General features: G+C 35.0%; 1 protein-coding gene and 1 long non-coding RNA gene across 4 annotated transcripts; both read left to right on the forward strand.

The window, feature by feature from the left end:
• The first annotated feature begins 262 nt into the window (after nt 1–262).
• Nucleotides 263–3,538, forward strand: LOC129302499 (uncharacterized). Of its 2 annotated transcripts, XR_008591317.1 has the most exons (3): nt 263–461; nt 1,126–1,191; nt 1,737–3,538. It is a non-coding gene; the product is annotated as an uncharacterized LOC129302499 (long non-coding RNA). The 2 variants fall into 2 exon arrangements; XR_008591316.1 differs by lacking the exon at nt 1,126–1,191.
• A 4,842-nt stretch (nt 3,539–8,380) lies between these two features.
• Nucleotides 8,381–18,439, forward strand: LOC129302498 (uncharacterized). 2 transcript variants are annotated; one of them, XM_054941437.1, is made up of 17 exons: nt 8,381–8,399; nt 8,501–8,588; nt 9,526–9,918; nt 10,064–10,289; nt 10,360–10,605; nt 10,736–10,851; nt 11,119–11,217; nt 11,326–11,413; nt 12,286–12,515; nt 13,781–13,962; nt 14,717–14,916; nt 15,499–15,831; nt 15,916–16,017; nt 16,204–16,501; nt 16,861–17,009; nt 17,089–17,373; nt 17,894–18,439. In XM_054941437.1, the coding sequence occupies exons 3-17, from the start codon at nt 9,620–9,622 to the stop codon at nt 18,098–18,100; spliced, it is 3,060 nt and encodes a 1,019-aa protein (XP_054797412.1). In that variant the 5' UTR covers nt 8,381–8,399; nt 8,501–8,588; nt 9,526–9,619; the 3' UTR covers nt 18,101–18,439. The 2 variants fall into 2 exon arrangements, with proteins under 2 accessions (XP_054797412.1, XP_054797413.1); XM_054941438.1 differs by having other exon boundaries at nt 8,385–8,403.
• The last annotated feature ends 6,456 nt before the right edge of the window (nt 18,440–24,895 follow it).

Genomic DNA, 24,895 nt, shown 5'->3' on the forward strand with positions numbered 1-24,895 from the left:
GATATTTAATTATAAATTAAAAACTTAAGTTTAAAATTATATAAGAAATATTTTGTTAAAATATAATTTTAAGATTTAAAAAAAAATATTATTAATGTGTGTGTGTGAGTTAAAAAAAAAAGAGAAAAGAAAAGAAAAAAAAAGGGGGAGGGGGTTTAGTCCCACATCGGTTAGATGTGGGAATGAAAGGCACCTCTTCATGTATAAAAAGAGGAGGTGCATTGTGGAGAAAGCATGAAAATTTTTTATTGTAATTTGTGAAAATTGCAATTAAGGGCCCAAGATGTAATTTGTGAAAATTGCAAGTAATGGCCCAAAGGTTTGAATAATTAAATTCAAACCTATATTTTTTTTTCTTTATAATTTTGGGACCACAATCCCATTTTTATATTATTTTTCTCTCTTTTTCTCACGTTGCTCGGCGTTTTCTCGCAAGGGGGGATTATTTTCTTTTTCTTCAGGTATGTTCTAACTTTCTTGTTTAGATTAGCATTTAAAAATTTATTTAATTACAAAATTAATTTTATATTTATTTTCTAAATAATATTAGCTTTCTAGTGATATGATTATTTTGTAGGATAGAGTAAATATTCTGATTAGAATTTTTCTATATGATAGTTAATCTGATGATATGATGGATTAAAAATATAAGTTAAAACTCTTAGGGATATAATAAATATTATAAAATATTTTTTTGAGGTTGAAACTCTTGTTTAAGAATTTTTGAGTTAAAATCTAGATCTATATGGTTGAATTTATGTGGAATCTGAGATGTAGGGATAAACCTATGATTATTAAATATTTATTTAAGTATGAATAGATATTTTTGAGGTTATAGAAAGGTAATTTGAGGCTTCAGGATAATTTTAAAATTTTTAATTTATTTTTAGATGAATTTTTAGAATATAGAAAGATGAAATTGTGATACGAGAAGTGATTTAAGGATAAAAAAATAGTTTATTAGGGTACGAGAATTTTAGAAAAAGAATTTAGAAAGTTAAATGAGGCATAAATCTTAAATTAGTATTAATATGGATTATAGATCTAAGACTTTCTAACTCTTTAAATTAGAGTTATTTATTTTAATGTAAAATTAATATATAGTATTGTGAAATAATTATGTAGATTATATTGACAAAGATAGTGGTGAAAAAGGAGTTGTGAAGGGGAACTTGTTATTCAAAACACAAGGTAACCATTATTAATGTGTTGTGATGTGCGTGTTTGTGAATGGTTATGTGTTGTTTTTATTGTTTGAAAAAATTATGAATTATTGAAAATAAATACTGTATATACTTGTTTGAAATTATTGCCAAGTGGGGTTAAAAAAATTATTTTTGTTTATCATGGTGAGATATTATTGTTCGGATATATTCCTGTTTGGATATTTGAATGATGCATGACTTGTCAGAGTATTTTAATGTATAGTGTTAATGGGAATTTCTGTTCGGTTAATCATTACCACGTGGTAAGCCCTCATTGGACCTAATGAGTGGCATGTCGCTTGGTCCAACTCACCTTTGGCTGGGTGATTTGGCGTCCGAGCATGGCGAAAGGAGGATATAAGGTGCAGTCATGCAAATTAAATACTTGTTCGGTTTGTTTGAAAGTATTGTTCGGTTAAATGTTTTGTGTGCCCACCTAGCAATCGCATGATTAGTTACATCCGCATGCATCATTACATATTAATTTCCGGGACTTTTAAGTCTCATTCCCCGTGGTTAATATTTTTACAGGAGCGAGTCTGGCCGAGAAAGCACCAGAGGTGTAACTATGGTGTATGAGACACCATCTTTTACGTTGCCTCTTATTTTAGATTATACAATGTATCTTGTGCCAACTTAGGACATATCTTTTTTGTGAAGCATGTAAACTCTAATCCTTTTTATTAAAAGTATTTATATGACCAAGAGGATTATGTCTGTCCCTCTTGATTTATGATCTGATTTGAATATCATGACATGAAGATCCTGTCTGTCCCTCATGGTTCTAATTGCTTTTTGAGATATTTTAAGACCTGTGATATATTGTCTTGGATGTATCATGGTAGAAATTTTTCTACCATGATAAGGGTATGATAAGGGTTCAATGAAAAAAAAATAATTTGTTGAATTAATAATTTGCGAAAAATCGGTTTGTAAATTTGAGGGTGTTACACAAGTATCTTCTACTTCTAGTCTGTTGTTCATCAATTTGTACAAACCCTGTTTCTTGCATGTTCCATGCAATATATTTGGGTTGAGAGGCTAGTTGGATCTTACTGATTCACCAAGATTCAAGAATAGTGCGTTGCAACCCCCACCCACTATAGCCTTGCCTTGATTAGACCTTTTTGGTATGAACCCAATTTTTGACTTCGAGGGGCATTTGTGTGGCATAACCCTAACTAGATTCCCAGCTCTAATTAAAAGTTATTGGAAGTAACTATATATATCTATCATCTGTCTTATACTTCACGTGTCTTGCCATAGGGGCAACGAATAAATATTTCAAGTGTCCTAGTTAGACATTGATTAACTTTAATTTGACCTCGTTGATTCATTTGTTTTGTTGGGGAAACAGTCTGATTCTGATGATTCTATGTAGTGGGACTTACTATATACCAACACTATACTATTTGTCCACTTTTTCCATCATCCTCATCCTCACAAATAAACAGATCAATAACAACTAGCCAATGATGTTTAATTAGTAAACCTTTGTAATGTGACCTACAGTTAACTGTTGTAAGTATCAATCAATGCATATCATATTATTAATGGTGCAGCCATTAGGTATTAATGAGTCTTAATTGTATGCTATATTAATATGCATCATTGAAGGTTGAGATTTTTTTGTAAGCTAAACTTATTTTGAAATCAATGGTTTACGTCATGCCATTATGAGCGCGTGTTGCCATATATCAATGGTGCCCTGTATTTTAGTTATTTATAGCTAGTTTGAGTGTTGGATTCCTTTAGGTAATCATATATATGCCATATTTCATATTTGCAGTCTACTAATCTCCTACTATTATTGACCACATTTTATCATTGAACTTGGGAATTCTGATGAAATGGGTATCCTGTCCCATTATCGTACTGTAATTATGAAGAGAATCAAGTCCAGGATTTGTGGGGCATCTTTTTTCTGACAAGGGCTTCCTTGCAGGACTTTGAAACTCTAGAGAGCAAGTTATTTAGTTGAACACTTCAATTAGCGTGAGATAGTCGACACAAATATGGAAGTGGTTGATGTGTAGCAAACTATACATGTATGCAAATTCTTTTTTTCAAATTTAAAGCTACGTCCTAATTAATTATACAGAAACTATGGAACAGTAGGATCTACTAGAGATCTTGGCCGCCTCCCATGTCTAAATATGCTACTACAAAAGTGCAAGTGATCTTGACCAAACACGCACTAAAACCTGAATCCCATTGCCAATAAAAGAAAGGTGGACAAGCTTCCGAATGCCACTCATATCCTGGTGGACCCTCCGCTTTCTTATTATATTGTAATTATACAATAAGGAAAATATTATTAGTCAAATGAATCAGACCACGGTTTCAGCTTTTAATTTGCATCAAAGGGTCATTTCACTCACCACTAAAGCAGCTTTTTCAGAGGCTGTTGATTTTTTTGGGGGTGGTTGGCTCCTCAAGTTGGGGAAGTTCCATCAAACACCACCCAACGCAACTGGACTCCCATCAAATGATCATCGCAATTAGCAAAAATAAGAACAATTGAAAAGTCACTGGAGTCGTATGATAATAAGTTGTATTGATTAGTCTATTGAAATTTGAAAGCTATTAGAGACGGGAGAAATAAATTAAAGAATGATTGAAAAATATCGTATCAATTAATGTTGTGATGAGTACAATATATACAAGGAGGAAGAGATAATAATAAATACCATTAACCCAATAAAGACTATTTACAATAACGTTTTATCAAATAATATCTCTCAAAAAATGGCAAACAATAAATAGTAATATATCTTTAAAATATTCTAGATAACATCTCTTCTCAAATTCAAGATGGCTTAACAGAGAGTAACTTGAGTTTGTCTACTAGAAATTGAAATCGTCCTGGATGAAAAGATTTTGTAAACAAGTCTATCGGCTGCTACTTGGTTTGAATTAGAACAAGTCGGATGGTGTCCCGAACAACATGCTGTCGAGTAAAGTGATAGTTAATCTTAATGTGTTTGGTCCGCTCGTGAAACACATCATTATGAGCAATCTTGATTGCAACTCAACTATCACAATAAATGTATGTGGAGGAGCTCTGAGATGCTCATAACTCATCAAGTAACTAATGAAGCCAAAGTACCTCAGTGGTAGTGTCTGCTAGTGCACGATATTCCGATTCAGCATTAGAGTGAGAGGTTAATGTCTTCTTCTTACTTCTCCAAGAGATAAGGAAATGATCGAGGAAGATACAAAAACCCATTGTAGATCGTCGATTATCATGATCACTACCCCAATCGGAATTAGAGTGAGCTCACAGCGTAAGAGAGAAGCTAGCAAAAAAGTGAAGTTTATGATATAGAGTGCCTCTAATATATCGAATGATCTGAAGAATTGTTGCATAATGAGTTATACGAGGCTTAGACATAAACTGACTGACAACGTAAACTGCATAAGCAATGTTAAGACAGGTGACAGCAAGATAGATGAGGCCCCCAACCAGCTAATGATAATGGGTGAGATTATCCAATAAAGTGCCATCAGCGGAAGTATAGTGAACATTCGATTTAATAGGAGTAGTTTCAACCTCCTCGTCAGAAAGTTGAGCTTGGGATATCAAATCGGTGGCATACTTGACTTGAGAAAGAGATATACCATCACTCCTATAATGAATCTCAAGCCCAAGAAAAATAGTTCAATCTGCCAAGATTTTTAATTTCAAATTGCTAGCCCACGTATGTCTTGAGTTCCTAAACTCCCATATCATCATTGCCTTTGACAATCATATCATCAACATACAATAATAACAGAACAATACCGTGAACAATGGAGTGAACAAAAAGAGCCAAGTTGTGAGGACTACGAGTAAAATCCAATTAACTTATAATGTTACTAAACTTAGCAAACTATGAATGTGGAGCCTGCTTGAGCCCATATAGAGCTCGATGAAGACGACAAACCTTGTTTTTTGGATGTTGATACTCGAGTAGAGGCTTTATATACACTTCTTCTTCTAGATCTTTATTTAAAAAAGCATTTTTAATATCTATCTGATTAAGAGGCCAGTGCCTGATAGTAGTAATGGCTAGAAGGATGCGAACGAAAGTCATGCGGGCAACAGGTACAAAAGTCTCTTTATAGTCAACACCATACTCCTGAGTGAATCCTTGGGCCACCAAGTGAGCTTTATGTTGCTTCAAAGAGTCATCAAAATGAGTCTTGTTTTTATAAACCTATCAACACTTAACCAGAATTTTACCAGGATGACGATTAACAAGATCCCGAGTATGTATTTTCTCTAGGGCTTGCAATTTATCATCCATAGCTTGTTGCCAAAGGGGATCATAAGAGGCTTCCTTAAAGGATCTGGGTTCCTGAAATTGAAGAATGGTGGAAAAATAATGGTAATCATTGAAGTAAGAGGGAGGATTTCTTACACAATTGGGCCGAGAGTTTGTGGACAATATAGGCTCAGTAGGTATGACTTTTGTTGAAGGAGCAATAGGTATGATAGTAAGCACATCTAGAGCAGGCGCAACGTCGGTCATGGAAATGAGCTCAGTAAAATAATCTGTACTTGAGTCATTGGGAAAAAATCAGTAAAAATATCTATAAAAATTTAAGGTGAAGAAGATGAGAATGATGAGAGATTGATTAGAGACAAAAACTTAATATTTTCCCAAAAGATAACATGCGAAGAAATATGAATACGGTGAGAGAGAAGATCCTAACAACGATAACCCTTATGTTCATAATCATAACCAAGAAAACAACAGACATAAGAATGAGTTTGAAGTTTATTTGTCTCATGAGACGAAAGAATAATAAAATAAGCACAAATAAAGACTTTCAAAAGATTATAATTGGGAAGATAATAATGGAGTCGTTCAAAAGGAGAAATGTTACCAATGATAGGAGATGAGAGTCGATTGATGCAAAAGACGGAGGTTAAGACTGCTTCACCTTAAAATCATTTAGGATAATAAGAGGAAATGAGTAATGTTATAATAGAATCAAGAATATGACGGTGTTCATACTCAATATGACCATTTTGTTGAGAAGTATAGGGACAAGAATATTGAGAAATAGTACCCTAAGAATCAAGAAATATGAGTAATCTAGAGTCATGATATTCCAAAGCATTATCATGACGAAATTTTTTAATAACTTTAGAATATTTAGTGTGAATTATAGTAACAAATTTGATATAAAGTTTAGGTAACTCAGACTGATGTTTCATCATATAAATCCAAGTAAAACGAGAACAGTCATAAAAAAACAAAATATTAGGATCCTCACATAAAGGAAGTAGGTGTAGGACCTTAAACATTAGAATGAATTAAATCAAATGGGGAAGCAATAATAAAATCATTTTTATGAAAAGACAAAGTGGGTTGTTTGGCAGTTCACAAGAAATGCATTGCAAAGAATGACTATAAACATGACCTAAAAGACCATTTAAATTTAAAGGACGTAATTTACTCAAAAAAGAGTGACCAAGATGATAATGCCATAAGTTGAGAGAAGAATAAGGAGAAAAGGATGTGGAGGCATTACACAATGTGGGGATAATGATTTTAGGTGGGTGCATTTAGGTGAGCTCGAACATGCAACTAACTTTGTGTTCGATCCTGACAACTTGTCATGTATGAGAATCTATCACAATATAACCACGTTTATTAAATAACACATCATAATTCATACTAACAAACTGTCCAACAGAAAGAAGGTTGAAGTTAATGGCAAGAACAAAATATGTATCATGAATGGATAAGGAAGACAAGGAAACAGTACCAATATGACCAACAAGCATTTGTGAAATATCAGCAGTGTGTATAAGATAGGTAGTAAAGTCAGGTGTCACATAGGAGAAGAAATTTTCCTAACCTGTCATGTGATTGCAACAAGTAGAGTCAAAATACCAAGTGGATTTATTAGTAAGAGTATACAAGAGAGCATACGGGATAGAGAAACTAGAGATAAATGTGTGTAATAAAGTTTTAAATTCAATCAAAGAGGATCTCAAAGTAGGTTGAGCAAGATCACATTTTTCCAATCAAATACAATAATTGCAACCATTCAAGATAATTAATATAGATTGAGTAACATTTGATTTTTTTAAGAAAAAATGACTTACAAAAGAGAATATAAGATTAAAAACACCTAAACCAGAGATTGTAGTATGAATGGTATAGCACTCACACCAAGAAACTAATTAACGATCTGACCATTGAAAATGATGCATTGGATGTTCTATACTTGCTAACCAAATTTTTAGCACAATCCAACGATTAATGATTATGCAAATGCAGATTTACTAGAACTACCTTATGGATATGAGAAAATAGATTTAAAGTGGATCTGAACTCGTGATGAAGGACAACAATACTGCAAAGGGAGGCTAACACCCTTAAAAAATTGACTTATTGCGAAAAAAATATTATATAACTCTGGTGCCATGAAAGCTATTAGAGACAAGAGAGATAAACTAGAAAATGATTAAAAAATGTCATATTAATTACTGTTGTGATGAGTGCAATATATACAAGGAGGAAGGGATAACCTAATAAACACTATTAACCTGATAAAGACTATTTATAATAATATCTTATCAAATAATGGAAAATAATAAATAGTAATATATCTTTAAAATATTATAGATAACAAAATTGTTAGGTTATTTTAATTTTCAAATTTTGATAAAATTAGTAACTTATCTTATGCTTTTTGGCCCAAAAATAAAACAAATAAAATTTAACAAAGTAATTCTGAAAAAAGATCGCATTCAACTGCTGGAATGCACGAATCAATAATTTCTTTCCGGGCCGAAGTCACAACATCCAACCTAGCCGAAGGACCACACAACTTTTTACCCTCAACAAGATGGCCTGAACCAATAACAGTAACTTTTTTAAATTTCAGGTCACAGGAAGGAAAGCGGAGACTAGGCCGGCAAGAGAATAGTTTGGTGGGTTGGGCCTCAACATTAATGGGATGACCAAAGGCCCAAAGCCCTAGATGTGGCCCATAGGAATTGGGATTGGATGGGCATGGCCGGTGCCTAGGTCCCCAAGTATACTACGTAGGTCCGCGTCCATGTCAATTGCGCAATTTTGCGATCAACTTCTTTCCCCATTCCTCGGATGGGAAAAGTCATGGGTTGGTCCTGTTCCAGTTTAAAAAGAATATGCCGTTGTTATGATCCTCACAGACATTCCCACATACCAAGTCGGTTTGTTCCTTCTTCTCATATTACTTCCTTCCACATGCACGCTTTTTGGTTTCTTCCTCCATTTTATCCCCCTTACTCTAAGGTACCTTCTCTGTAGATTAAGCGTCTTTTCCCCCCTACATTGGAAACATCGCTCAAGAATATTATTGCTGTGACTGCTGCTTGACATCGATATTTTCTTTGAGGTGCTTTCTCTGTCTTTATTTTCTTGGTTTTTTTTTTTTTGGGTTATGGTTGTTTGTTCTTGGATGAGCTTTTGCGGCCTGGAGTTTAACCGTATTTTGAAGACTTCATTTCTCAAGATAGTTCTTTGCCGATTGCTTTTCTAAAACCATGTGGAAGAAGACAAAGAAATTAGGGCTTCGGTTCATTACTAAATTTGGTTATTTGAACTGAATAATTATTTATTCAAATGCACCTGCTCAATATGACCTGAATTTGTAGTTTTCTTAACTCCATCTTGCAATAATTTACGCACGGTTCTTCAATAGCCAGCCCTGCTGTTCTTTGCTTGTAATGTTAACAGTTAGGTTCTTTAGTTGTTGTTGCACCGTGAGATCGGAAGGTCCTTCAGTGCTATTTCTTCTCATGTTTGAGCAGTGTCAGCTTATTACTAGTTTCGGTTGTTAGGTGTTGTTTTCTGTGTCACACAACTATCCTTCACAGTACAAAGTAGTCATCCCAAGAAATGAAATTATCAGCTCACGCATGGGAGTGCCTTATGTAGGGTTAAGATATCGACATTGTAGTCGTAGATGTGGATAGTGAACCATAAACTTCGCGTGCACAAAAATATCCAGATATAGGATTATGATAATATTTAAGTTGAAGAAGCAAGGAAAGGCTAGCAAGAAAGTTAATCACAATATAAGGAATCTAGAATATATTTAATTTGCGAAAGATAATCAATGGATGAATAGCAGTTAATTTGGTTAAAGACATATTTAAGACACCTCCTTTCTTTTGTTCCTGTTGTCAACTTGTCATGATTGTTGCTAGTCCCGTAATTTATTAAATACTTTAGTGGATATTTAATCCAGACTTGCCTTTCCTTATGGGTAGTTTTGCTCTTGGCATTATTGTTAATACTAATCCTATCATTATTATTTGCTTCATGTACAGGATCGTGGTGCCATTCTCTATGGTATTCTGGGTGTCCTGAAATACACCTTACTGTAAGAATTGTAATATACTAAGTCTACTTTTAGAGCTTGGAATGAGTTCGGAGAAACAGTCTGCTGGTCTTCTTGACACACTAAAAATGGAGAGGGTTAGAACTATTCTAACCCATACCTACCCTTATCCTCATGAGCATTCCCGCCATGCCATAATTGCTGTTGCTGTGGGTTGCCTTTTTTTCATCTCATCTGACAATATTCATACTCTTGTAGAAAAATTAGACAATAATATTAAGTGGTGGTCCATGTATGCTTGTCTTTTTGGGTTCTTTTATTTCTTTTCATCACCATTTATAGGGAAGACTATCAAGCCAAGCTATTCAAATTTCAGTCGATGGTGAGTTACTTTATTCTGACCTGCATCTTATTTTATTTGCATTTCCTTTTAAATATATATAGCTGTATGCATGTTTATGTGTCATCTGGTATCACTAGAAGAAAGAATTATTCAGATAAATATTCAATTTGTATCCACTTTTCAGGTACATAGTCTGGATTTTAGTGGCAGCTGTGTATCATCTTCCTAGCTTTCAGTCAATGGGGGTGGATATGAGAATGAACCTGTCTTTGTTTCTAACAATCTACCTCTCTTCTATCTTATTTCTACTTGTCTTCCACATTATATTTCTGGGCCTCTGGTACATTGGCCTTGTTTCACGTGTGGCTGGAAAAAGACCAGAGATCTGGACCATTCTTCAGAACTGTGCAGTAAGTTTGAAAGATGCTTTTCTTGTCTTTCTAAGGCTTAATAATCTCCTAATGCTGTTTTCTTTATTAGGTTCTTAGCGTGGCATGCTGTGTGTTTTATAGTCACTGTGGCAATCGTGCTATCTTGAGAAGAAGGCCCCTTGATCGAAGAAATTCTAATTGGTTTTCTTTTTGGAAGAAAGAAGAGAGAAATACGTGGCTTGCAAAGTTCATACGGATGAATGAATTGAAGGATGAGGTCTGCTCTTCCTGGTTTGCTCCAGTTGGGTCTGCAAGTGATTATCCTCTCCTGTCTAAGTGGGTTATTTATGGCGAGGTACCCTTTATTATCATAGAAGTTATATAATCTGTTGAAATTATACTTATATTTGAGTCCGTTGACATCCTATGAATCTTATTAATCTTATGCTGTTGTAAGTTGTAACTCAATTCTTTTGGCATTTTAGTTAGCTTGCAATGGATCGTGTCCTGATTCATCTGATGAAATTTCTCCCATCTACTCACTTTGGGCAACCTTTATTGGACTTTACATTGCAAATTATGTAGTTGAAAGATCAACAGGGTGAGTAGTTTTTATACCTATTTTTTGTTTATTCTGTTTGCTCTTTTTTTCCTGGATTGAAGTATAGTAGAGATTAGTGAAATCATAGTTGATCTAGTTGAAGGTTTAATTGATATTAACTTGTGAGTTCTCTGATTAGTTGAAGGTTTGTGATGAGAAATTTATTTACACGGATTATGTTGGGCAGAAATTATGCTTTTATATTTCATAGAATAGGAATCCTTTTTTGTATTTTAATTCAGATTCATGTTTTCATGTCATAAATAGGTGGGCTCTTTCTCACCCTTTATCAGTTAAAGAATATGAGAAACTAAAGAAAAAGCAGATGAAGCCTAACTTTTTGGACATGGTTCCTTGGTACTCTGGGTATGTATCAATATTTGTTGTTTCCGATTTATTTATTTGTATGTATTTCGATCAGCTGAGATGACCTTGAATTAGTAGCTTACGCTTCCTCTTGATAAAATGACGCAGAACATCGGCTGATTTATTTAAAACTGTCTTTGACCTCCTTGTATCAGTGACTGTCTTTGTTGGACGTTTTGACATGCGTATGATGCAGGTAGCATTCTTTATTCCCTTATCTATTCATTATTTACTGCCATCATGCCCTCATAACTTATAGCTTGAGGTGCTTGCGTTACAGTACATTACAATTGTTTCTTGCCATCCATTGTTTACAGTTTAATGCCAATGTTTTTGGAATTTATAGCTCGAATTTCTTAACAGTGCTTTGTATTACACATTCAATTTAGAAGTGTTTGGATCTGCAAGGGATTGGGTACTTTTAACTTTGAAGGAACATTTTCATCAGTTACAACAAATCTTCCGTCAAACTTCACTTCTTTTTAACATTTTCCATATCGCTTCCAGTGACCTTGAATTTAATGCCAATGTCTTTGGAATTTATAGCTTGAATTTCTTAACAGCTTTGTATTACATATTCAATTTAGAAATGTTTGGATCTGCAAGTGATTGGGTACTTTTAAGGAACATTTTCATCAGTTACAACAAATCTTCTGTCGAACTTCACTTCTTTTTAACATTTTCCATATTGCTTCCAATGACCTTGAATTTAAAATTTAACAACCATCAGGAACAAGATGCCATGTTTCGAAAGGCCAAAGGTGGATGAGTGTTATTAATTTTTTTATATTTTACAAGTTAAATAATTTATGTGTACCTTTGCTGGTCTCCGGATTTGGATTTAAAGTTTATATCTACATTATTAGACTATATTCTGTGGAGAGGTGGCTGATTTACACCTTACACATTCATGCGGTTAAGTTTGTGTATGATGACTATTGATGTAAAAAGATTTGTTCGTCTTTGCAATTGATGACCTTTTGTTCACAGATTTGTAGTTAACTTTGTATTCATCCTTAGCTTTGTCAACAGAATATTATCTTTAGCAAGTTTTGTTTTCATCAATAGGCAGCAATGAGCAAGGTTAATGGTGGAGACGAACAAGGTGATCTTTTATATGATCATTTTACTGAAAAGGATGATTTTTGGTTTGACTTTATGGCTGATACTGGTGATGGTGGGAACTCATCTTATGCCATTGCTCGGCTGCTTGCTCAACCTTCCATTCGTCTCAGGGAAGGTGATTCTGTGCTCACCCTACTACGTGGAGACTTGCTACTTCTTGGAGGTGATCTTGCGTAAGTTCACATTTTTTGGTGGTGATGGTCACGTGGTTTAATTTGTTATTACTATCAAGCTTCCTGACCACATTGGCAGAACTCTGTAGTACATGGGAATTATAAAATACATAGCTATAGAGAAGAGTTGAGGGTAGTTAGTTAGAATTCTGTTTGAAGGTAGTAAGGTAACCTGTGTATCTATCAGCATAAAAATAAGGATGGACATGCAATGGCTGTGGGTGAATAAAAATGGACTTCATTAACGACTATCAGATTTTTGCATTCTCTGTGTACCACTCTGAGCCTTCACTCTTCAGTCTTTGATTGGTTACCCTTGAATGTTTATATGAAAGGTTCATAACCAGAAGGTGATATAATATTTATATTACCCAACATCTTGAAAAGACAATATTCAATATTCTAAAAATTTTGTCTTGCTTCGGTAATGACATATAGAGGAAATAATTGTTCAAGACATGAAGTATTAGTATCACATGATATTGCATTTCCGATTGGGTTATATGAGTAGGGTTATTTTTTGCTCCTCAGTCTGCATATTTTGAATTCTAGGGGTTTAGGTGCACTAAGAACTGATGTCCTATTGGTATTTGGGTGTACTAAATATCTAGATTTGATTGCAGATCCAAGTTTGTGCAAGTTATTTGAGATCAAAAAGAATATCATGGTCTCAGTTCTATTCTCATGCAGAATTTAGCACTTCTGAATTTCATCCTAGCTTTATTTCTAGGACCAACATTTTGTGACGGTCACAACCACTACCACCTTGCCTTTGGAAGTTTCTATACTTTGTAACTTCTGTGGCATAAATTATCTTGCTGTGATTATTGTCTTTATGACTGGCTTCACCTCCTTTGCACTTACTAGATAACTGATTTATTGAGGCTTTTTATGAGGAATTGATTGCTGGGCTTATTTATAAATATGTTAGCTTTATGTGGAACCGCAAATCTGTCTTGTTGATGATCCTAAAGTAGCACCTTTATAGTTAGCATATGAAGTTTCAAATGTTATTTGTCTTGAATCAGACATGTCTCCAAATTCTTCTTTTAAATTTTGCTGTTTTAGCCCAGAGCACTTTGATCTATGTGGTGATCTATGTGCTCTCCAGAGTTCATTTGTCTGTTATTTAGGGCATGGAGTAACTTGTAAGTTTGTAAGCATAGATTATAGATGCTTGAATTTCACTCAAGGAAAAATGTTCATTTTGCTGAGCTGTGTATATATTTATTTTGTGCAACAACTTTCTGTTTCTTCTGTTATAGGTATCCTAATCCATCAGCATTCACATATGAAAGGCGTCTTTTTGTTCCTTTTGAGTATGCTCTCCAACCCCCTCCAGGGTATAAAGCAGAGCAGATAGCTGTAAACAAGCCTGAAGTACCCAATGGTGCCGCATTAAAGCAGTACAATGGACCTCAGTGTTTTGTTATTCCTGGAAACCATGGTTAGTTTTTAGCTCTCAGGTCAAGCCCAACTAAGTTGTATACTCTTTTTTGAGTACTTTATGGAATAAACTAGATTTTCCTTTTATGTATTTGCTTCTGTTATTTATTGAATGTGATAGAGCTGAAGAATTAGAACAGATTTATATATCATTTCCTAGGGCCTATATAACATAGTCTATATGAAGGGACATGGTGTAGGAAAGAGACTAAAGAATTATCTTCCAGTGGATAAGAGAATTACCCAAAGATTCTTGGCCATAGGGGGACAAAGTGATGTATGGATAGGGATTGGGTTCAGCGAGGATTATGTTCAACCTTTTGTAACTTTTTGGGTTTTTAAATCTCTCCTTTCATCCAGAGGGAGGGGGGGAGTATTTTGAAAATTGTGAGTGGTGAGGAGAGCTCTGGCCTCTTGAATGCTAGATTGGGGTGGAGGAAGATATCTTTCTTCATCATTTGTTCATGTGTAACTTATGTTTTTGTTGCTGTACTGGGTTGTATTTTGTGTTGTTTCATGTACTCTGTACTTTTAGTTCCTTATTTTGCTGGTAATACAACTCCATTATTTTGTTTAGTCCCATTTTCCGTGTATTTTTCTGTATTTTTGCTTGTTTTAAGTTTATTAGCGTAGAGGGTTCCATCAGAATGTTATATATATGTTGCTCATAATGTCTCACCCTACCCTTTGAGAATTGCAAAAATTTTGTTCTCATCATTAAGTTATTAATGTGCACTAACATTGTTTCCTCACAGATTGGTTTGATGGACTTCAGACCTTTATGAGGTATATATGTCATAAAAGTTGGTTAGGTGGGTGGTTCATGCCTCAGAAGAAGAGTTATTTTGCTCTGCAACTTCCCAAAGGATGGTGGATTTTTGGGCTTGATTTAGCACTCCATGGTGATATTGATGTTTATCAATTCAAATTCTTTTCAGAACTGGTGTTGGAAAAGGTATATTCTTGTGTCTTTTGGATAATTTTTATTTGTTAGTGGTATGTTTAATAAAAGTTGTCATGAGCAAAGTTTGACTTCAAGAGCTTGGTGTTTTAGATTGTCATCTGTTGTCTACTTGTTTAAGATGATTAAACTATCAAAAATTTTGTTTATTGAAATGATAAAAAAATGTCAGCATTTGAAGACTTAAGATTCAGTTGGTTATGTGGTAATCTGGTTATACAATATTGATGTTAAATAAAAGAATTCAAGTGTGAAGGACTTGTTATCACATTTACTGTTAAGAGAGTTCCTTACAGGGCTTATCAAACTCTATTATGATCTTATTTTTACTGATTTCATATTTAGTTAGTTGTTCTTTCTACAGTTATCCCATCCAGCTGCTTTATTCCAGTTTACATCACTGCTTTTGAATCCCTGATCAGTGTTATGGTTAAAACTGTGATTAGCAGTTTTTTTATATGCTTCTCATTTACATTTATGTACTGGCCTCCAATCTGGATTGCACTTGCTTTGTGCCTTATTTTTGGTATTGCCCACTGATTGATCTTAAACCTCATGCGACCATGTTTAACCTAGGTTCAAGAGGATGATGCCGTGATCATTATAACGCATGAACCTAATTGGATTCTTGATTGGTATTGGAATGCTGTATCTGGGAAGAATGTTTCACACCTGATTTGTGACTATTTAAAGGGAAGATGTAAACTTCGAATGGCTGGGGACTTACATCATTACATGCGTCATTCTCATGTAAAATCCGAGGGGCCAGTTCATGTCCATCATCTACTAATAAATGGTTGTGGAGGAGCATTTCTACATCCCACCCATGTTTTCAGTAAATTTAAAAATTTTCATGGAGTTCCCTATGAATGCAAGGCAGCATATCCGTCCTTTGAAGATTCAAGTAGGGTATGTTGAACATTTATAGTTGCTTATTTTCAAATTCATAATGGATGTTCTTTTTGTGTGCATCATGTTTATGGCTTGATGCAGATTGCATTAGGAAATATCCTTAAATTTCGAAAGAAGAACTGGCAATTTGATTTTATTGGCGGCATCATATATTTTGTGCTGATCTTTTCAATGTTTCCACAAGTGAGTTTCTCCAATTCTTTGTTATTTCCTGATTCATTCTAATTTCCTTCCAAATTTTAATCACCCTTTTAGCCTTTATTTTCTTTCTTTCGCCTAGTAACGTTCGCAGAGTTTCACATATTACTTATCTAGCAAGGTTATGTAGTATAGGTAAGGTGTGACTATTCTCTTGCGGTTCTTTTCCAGTGTAAGCTGAATCACATCCTGCAAGATGATTCATTCTCTGGTCAATTGAGGAGTTTCTTTGGCACAGCATGGAATGGATTTATATACATTTTGGAACAATCTTATGTGTCATTAGCGGGAGCTATACTACTGCTAATTGCAGCATACTCTTTTGTTCCATCCAAGCTGTCACGGAAAAAACGGGCAGCAATTGGAGTTCTTCATGTTTCAGCTCACCTCACAGCGGCAATGATTCTTATGTTACTTCTGGAACTAGGTATTGAGACATGTATCCAGCATAAACTACTGGCAACTTCAGGTCAGGTTTCAGCTTCTCTTGTTGGATGACTTGGCATTGGTGGAACCTTTTACACTGCTTAAATCTTATGATAATATATCGAAATATATATGTATATATATATATGTATATATCTTTTTCCCCCAAAATAGATGAAAATGTGTGTGGGGTGTGTGAAGTGACCTTTTTTAAGCATTTCAATACCAGATGCTGAGTGCCTTGGTTTAATAATTTAATAATTTCCCACATATTCCAGTTATTTTCGTCATTACATTATATTTGAAAATGGGGAAAAAAGTCAATGATTTTGCAAAGCAGGATTCTGGCTTTGTCACAATATTTAGGGGCATATCATATGAGAACATTTTTGTGCAAACCAGGTTATCACACTTTATATCAGTGGTATAGATCAGTGGAAAGTGAGCACTTTCCAGATCCTACTGGTCTTCGCGCTAGAATTGAGCAATGGACATTTGGACTCTATCCAGCATGCATCAAGTATTTAATGTCGGCATTTGATGTTCCAGAGGTAAAAATGTTCTTTCTTCCAGAAGTTTGATCCTTCCTTACACCTTGGTAATTTTAATTGAAGGAGAATATTTTCTCAGGTCATGGCTGTTACAAGAAACAATATTTGCAAGAACGGTATGGAGTCTCTTTCTCGAGGGGGTGCAGTGATATATTATGCATCCGTCTTCCTTTATTTCTGGGTCTTTTCGACTCCTGTTGTTTCCCTTGTGTTTGGAAGCTACCTGTACATTTGTATCAACTGGCTTCACATGCACTTTGATGAAGCCTTCTCATCGCTTCGAATAGCTAATTACAAAGCATTCACACGATTTCACATCAAATCTGATGGCGATCTTGAAGTTTTCACACTTGCTGTTGATAAGGTACGAATCATTATTCACCAAATTACTTATTCACGTAAGGTGAGATGTACAGTTGCTTTCGCTAGATGAGATACCAAGCAGTAATGGAGCGTTCTTACTTCATTTTGAGACGAAACTCCATTATTTTGAAAATGTGCGATAATTTGACGTAAAAGAACTTGGCCTGGACTCTTTGCTTGATATTTGCTTAATTTTTTACTCCATATCGCCTCCCCCACTCCCAAGGAAAGGAAATAAATGAATGGAAAACAAAGATATGCATTCACTTCCCTTCTGGGCTGAGTTCAATAGTAGAATTTCCAAGAGTCAAATGATTATTGGGTTATCTATGTGTAGTTTTTGAAACCACCTTTTGTCATTTGGTATTAGTTAGCTAGGTTCCAGAACTACTCGGAACTTCTCAGAATCATGACTGAGCTCCGCAGAAATCAATGTTTTATTATAACAATCCAGTTCTTGGTTTGGTTGAATTAGATTTAACTTGGTTCATATGACAGTAACTAACACATTAGACATGCAGGTTCCAAAGGAGTGGAAGCTTGACCCTGATTGGGAGGGAGAGCAGAAAAATCCTCAACAGATGAGCCATTTGAGAAGGTTTCCCAGCAAATGGAGGGCAGCTACAGCCCACCAAGATCCAATACATACTGTTAAAATTGTCGACCGTTTTGTTATTGAACAAACAGATAAGCATGATGTAACGTCAGCAAACAGGCCGGTTCAATGATATGGTTCTCATACCTGTAATATTATTTAGGAAGCAATTTTAAGAAAAAAATAGTTATTGCAACGTGAGATCAGCTTAAGCCCCTAGTGCAATTTTGTTGTTCGAATTCGGCTGCCCCAAGAAAGCAAATTTAATTTCGACGACAATAGAATGAGGAAAGGGATAGCAAAGGCCGGGATTCCGGCGGGATAGGTTAAATCTGTTGTGGGATAGGTTAAATCTGTTGTGTGTGTAGGATAGGTTAAATTTGTTGTGTGTGTTTTTCTCTTTTTGTTAAAAAATGTGAGATATTTTTTAATTTAATTTTACATTTTAATAAAATGATTACTTATTTTTGAACTCTTCATGCACGGGGTGTGTGTGCGAGCGTGTGTGCGACTCTTTCTGTTAAAAAATGTGAGGTATTTTTAATTAAATTTTACATCCTAATAAAATGATTATTTATTTTTAAATTAACTTCATCTTTTCATATTTATTTTTATAAATACTCAAACAATTTATTCAATTAGGGCATTTTTTTTAAAAAGATTACACTTTAAAAAATTAAAATGTTTTATATTTTTTAACATTAACTTTTTAAAAAAAATTTACATTTTTTAATAGAGGAAGCATTGTTACGTGGGTTGGATTTGAGTTTTTCTTTAGACTTGACCTTTTGGTTTGGTTCAAGTCTTGCTGTTAAAAAATGAGTTGGATTGTGTAATCTTGGCTCAACCTTATAGATATAATTTGAATGGTTTAGCCTATAAAAACTCAGTTGGTAAAGATTTAGTTTATAATATATAATGATATTTGATTGAATTTTATTATTAAAATGAAAATTTTGTGGTAATTTTATAAGTCTTTTAAATTTGAAGATGTGGATCGTGATCTTGATAAGTTTTTTAAAATTCAACTCACTTAAGCTTTTATTTATAAAAAATATATATTGAATGGTTTAAATTTTAATATTATGTCATTAAATTTACTTTAATATTTTATTTCAAATAAAATAAAGGGAAAATTAATGGGTTTGAACCTCCTAGTTTGAAATTTTTTATATCACTTCATCTAGTTTGCTCCATTATACAAGTTTTGTAATATAGTTTCGTAAAATTTTAATCACTCGGGGTTTTCCAGATACGTTTAACACCGCGAATTTGCACTTCATTGCTCCCCATTTCTCTTGTTGCAAGGGGAGGGGATGGTAGGTTTTTATACTTTTTTCTAAGTCATTGGTCACACAATCTTCTGTACGGCGCTACCTGGGATTAAATGTTAGCCACATCAGCATTACACTTGCAAAGTTTCTCACCATGGCAAGGGATTTGATCACAAACTTCGCAAAACTAAAAGGATTTGCATAACGGACAATGCCACAAACTATGGGGAGTAATTTAAGAGATTTTAACACTAGAATCAAATTAAAAACTCCTAAAAATCTACGGGGACTAAATTATTATTATTTTGAACAAAAAATGCCTTGTCCTGTATCTGTTTCTCAATCCCCACTACTTGGCTTCCCTTAGAATGAATAAAATTCTCAATAGTATGATCACTATAAGCAACCCAATCTACAATGCTACTACTTGAATGCAGAAGTAAATTGTTTCTGATCCTTTGGTACATTCATTTTAAATAATCTCTAGAAAAAGACATTAAGAATTAAGATACTGCACAAATGAACAGCCTTTGAGCTAGTGGCAGAGTCTTTGCTTATTTACAGAGTACAATGAAGGATGAATAACGATGGTCTAGGTTTTTTTGACAAAATTTGCTCTATTAGTCTGACTGGAGAAAACTTTGGTAAGACATGCTTTTCAGTGCATTCTTCACTTGGTCCCAATTTTCAATTTGTTCAGACAAGGGGGCAACATGTATCTTCACCTGGAGACTTTGCAGATCCCTATATGGCACCCTCAGAAATTCTTGAACATCCTTTAGTTTCTGTGGCTGAAAATAGGAAGATTGGCATTAATAAGTGACATAGCAAAGTTTAAGCCATGAATGTGGCAGCACGTGTCATACAGTTCGGTTGCGGACAAGATCTTCGTAGTAGAGAACAATGTGACGGAGCTTTTAAAGTATTCAATGGTTTTGCAGCTGTCTCCTCTCTCTACTTAAGCTCTGCTATTAGTGAAGTGATATTGATTCGAGGTTTGTACTTGGCAAGAATTTTAGCCTGCACTCTCACATTTCATCCATTTTAATTTCTAAGAACGAACTACATAAATATAAATATAAATATAAATATAAATATATATATATATATCTATATGTATGTATGTATATAGACCTCCTTCTAGGAGTACACGAGACTTGTGGGTTCCATTCAGTGGCTTTGTGTCTTTTGTCATAGATATTGGCCAGCAGTAGCAGAGAGACCATTCTTCGCAACAAATTCCTTCTAAACAGAAAAATCAAGGAAACTCGTGCTGTATTTAAGTATTGCTCTATCTCTTCGTGATAATCCATCAAGCCCTGCATTATAACTCGAAGCATCATAAGAATATGTACGGAATACAATTCATATTTGGCGATGCAAAATTAAAGAATAAATGGGCATCACCTGATTGAGCATCCACTGGAAGCCAACAGCAGCAGAGCACTCATTCTTGGAAGCACTGGTGAACCAATCAAGATTATAAACTTTATCCATTGTGGCATTGTGTTCAAAATGGAAGTGATGTTTTGCCTTCTCTTGCCTATTGATAATGCTTCTCCATTAGAGCTTATGTTGATGTGACTGTTCAGCAATATCTCAAACCATCAGCTCCCAGATCTTTGCATTGAAATAATGGCGAAAAACCGAACGAGATTGCAAGCACACTCCTTTCTGCACATTCACCATTGGTCATGCCAAAATTAAATTAATTAAGTTGAGGCCACACTGATTCTGCTTAGAATATACCTGCTAAATGCCTCAGGTTGCGGATAATGCAAGTATGGGACTCCTGATGCGTGGATGCCAAAGGAGCTATGTGAGTGTTGTCGAACATCTGGCAACCAATATTGGATTGAACAATACGATATTATTGAACTACAAAATACCGGATTTAATCTATATAAATATAATGTCTGGACCTATATATAACACTTCAACCTAGAATAACAATACCACCCTACAGACTAAATGGGCTTAAGCCCATAAAATTTATCATTATTTGGCTTTAACACTCCCCCTTAAGTTGGAGTTATACAGATCAAAAACACCCAACTTGCTCATTATATATTTGTGTGCATCGCCCCCAAGTGCTTTAGTCAAAATGTCTGCTTGTTGGTTGGATGATCTCACATGTTGCAAGCTTATTAACTTTTGTTGCAGCTTCTCTTGAACAAAATGACAATCAATTTCAATATGCTTTGTTCGCTCATGGAACACAGGGTTGTTTGCTATGTGAATAGCAGCTTTATTGTTGCAGTGAATCTCTGCTAATCCTATTCTATGAATTTTCAGATCAGACATCAATATACTGATCCAAGTGACTTCTGCTGTTATAATAACCAAGACTCGATATTCAGCCTCTGCTGATGACTTGGAGACTGTATTTTCTTCTTGGATTTTCAAGGCACAGGTGAATCTCCAACTTTCACTATGTATCCTGTAACTGATCTCCTAGAATCAGAACACATTCCCCAATCTGAGTCACAGAAAGCTGTTAGTTCCATGTCATTTGTTGAAGACAGTAGAATCCCAAGGCCGGGATTTCCTTTGAGATACTTAACCACTCGCAATGCTTCATCCATATGAGATCGTTTGGGTTTCTGTATAAACTGGCTAAGTGCTCGCACGGGAAAGCAAATATCAGGTCGAGTCATAATTAGGTATAATAATCCCCCAACAAGTTGCCTATAAGACGTAGGATTATGCAAAAAATAGTTAGGCCTTTGTTTCTTATTTTTCTTACTGCTCTCACTGTTGTTCTCCTCTTTAGTCTGAATATCACAAGTCAAATGTATATTTTGTTCCATAGGAGTAGTAATAGGCTTTGCAGCACCTAAACCAACATTAAGAAGTAAAGCTAACACATATTTTCTCTGATTTAAGACTATACCTTTGTCAGATTTGGCAACTTCGAGACCTAAAAAATATCTCAAAACTCCCAAATCCTTAATCTTAAAATTTGTATGCAAGTGACTCTTAACCTTATTTATCTCTTCTAAGCTATGTCCAGCAATAACAAAGTCATTCATATACATAATCACAATAACTATTTTCTCCCCTTTTCCTTTTATGAAAAGTGAATAGTCATATCTACTCTGTCTAAAACCACCAGCAATTAAGGCATTAGTTAAATTGACATTCCACTGCCTAGAGGATGGCTTAAGTCCATATAGGACTTAACTTGCCTACACACTCCATTAGGTTTAGATTGTTCAAAGTGGCATGGTCATAAAGATCTCCTTGTCAAGACCGCCTTGAAGAAACGCATTGTGAACATCCATCTGGAAAATGGGCCATCGGTGCACCGCAGCCAGCTTCAGAACAGTTCTGAGGGTGACCATTTTGAGCACCGGAGAGAATGTCTAAGAATAGTCGACCCCTCCCTTTGATTGTATCCTTCTGCTACAAGTCTGGCTTTGAGTTTATCCAAGCTTCCATCAGCCTTGTACTTAAACCTTGAAGACCCATTTACTTCCAATGGGTTTCTTTCCGTGAGATAGTTCTACCACACCCCAAGTGTGATTGGCCTTCAATGCTTGAATCTTGTTCTTCATTGCTTGGACCCATCTAGGATCTTTTACTGCCTCGTCATGTGAACCTGGTTCTAAAATGAATCAGTATTTGAGATGTAATGTTTGTAAGAGGGAGAAACATTAGAATAACACCAGTACGACTGTATAGGATATAAAATAAAAACTCCCTTTGCATTTTTCTGATGCTGTACAGACTGTACATCCCCATTTGTAGCTGGATCTGGAGCCGGTAAATTGATACATTCATAGTCTCTCATCCATCCTGGTGTTTGTTGTCTGGGTCTAAGAAGTGATGGAGGCATCTTGTGGTCTTGATTGTCCTGGATCATTGGCTTTGTGATTCTGTTAAGTTTGATTGATCTTGCTGCTGTGCATCTTGAGTCAACTGCTGCTCCTCCATATGTGAACCCGATTCATGCTCATATAGAGAGGGGTCTAATTGCTGAAATTTTACTCCCCCTTGGTTCATACACATGTGATCTTTAAAAGGAAATTTATCCTCTGAAAAAATAACATGTCTGGAAACTAATAAAGATCTATTTTTCAAATTATATAAGAGATATCCTTTGTTAGTTCCAGGATATCTTAAAAACACACAAGGATCATATTTAGGTTTAAATTTATTTGAATTATGCATTTTAGAAGCAAAAGCAATACAGCCAAATATTTTTAGATGATTTAAATCTGGCACAGTATTATGAATCAGTTCATATGGAGTTTTAAACTGCAGTCTTTATACACTCTCCCCAAAACCTTAGTGGAACTCCTGATTAGAATATTAAGCTCCTGGCAACTTCTAAAATGCGTTCCCTACACAAACATAAGATGCTATTTGTGCGAATCGTTATCTTCCCTACACAAACGTAGCAAATGGATACCGCACAAAATGAAGTGATCGCTAAAACTCATAACCTTAACGTTAGGGGATATCCCTTCACCGATTTTATGTCCCCTGAATCCTGTCATTGCACAAAGTTATATGCATTAATGAGAGAGAATAAAGAATTAATGAAATCTAGCAGCACAATGCAGAGGAAGCTCGATAAGGATAGCGGAGAGACAACATGAAAACAGAGATCATCGGACCTTACATTGATTTCCATTTTACGACATCCGTAAAATGGGCAGGGGTGCGAAGGAAATTGAAATATTGTGATGGAAGGCATTCGTTTTCTTTTAGTATTGAGAAATATATGGCGAGGGAAAAGGTCGGAGTTTTGGCTACCTCTTGAAAAATTCATGTATTTATTCATCAGAGAATTATCAAACATTAATTGGAATGAACACTAACATTTTTCTTTTCTTTTATTTTTTATGTGGCCAAAAGGCCCTAAACAAAGACGGAAGTAAAACCGGTAAGCTATGTACGGGCTAGAATGCGTTCTCAATGCCGGTGTCTTTTTTTACATGATTGATTGATTAACTAGAAGGAAATTCATACGATGTTTGACAAACTCATATCTCGAGAAGCCTAGAGAAGCATAGGACCAAGGGTCTCTCCAATGGACCAAGGGGTCGAAAGTGCTTCGTTAGGCTAAACTCCGATAACCAATTTGCTCAAACAATTTCTTCCTTGGAAATGTGCTTCTCACTTCAACTGGTCAAGTAGCTCCTCAAATAAAAGAATACGGGTGACAAGTGGACTCACGGGGTCATCGAGTCCATTGGAAGCATACCCTAGACTTCAGTGATTTGTCCTACCCCTAAAGTGTCTTCTAATCCATTTAGATTTTGGGCAGTTTAGTAGCATCCTCATTTTTTCTTTCTTCACTGGGTGCCACTTTTAGCCATTAGCTGACCGGAAATACTTTTCATAATGTACAAAGATTTTTTGTTCATCGGAAGATAATTTTTTAGCCCACTTTTTTTTTTTAAGTTGACTTGAATTTGCTCGAATGACGGACTGTCAACCTTTTAGTAAGAAGTCAGTGCCTTGTTATCCTTTTAATAGTTTTTTTTTTAAAACAAAAAATTAGTTATTTATTATTATATTTGTTGCGTAACATTTGTTCCGAAAGAGCTCCGAAGCACATCTTCGGTTTGCAACATCGTCTCGAACATCTTGCCTAGGCTACGAATTCAAAATAGCTTGATGGATAAAATAAAGTTGCCGGACAG

Source organism: Prosopis cineraria, unplaced genomic scaffold (assembly GCF_029017545.1).
Source record: "Prosopis cineraria cultivar Desert tree isolate PC_DT_omini unplaced genomic scaffold, ASM2901754v1 PC2, whole genome shotgun sequence".
Taxonomy (NCBI): domain Eukaryota; kingdom Viridiplantae; phylum Streptophyta; class Magnoliopsida; order Fabales; family Fabaceae; genus Prosopis; species Prosopis cineraria.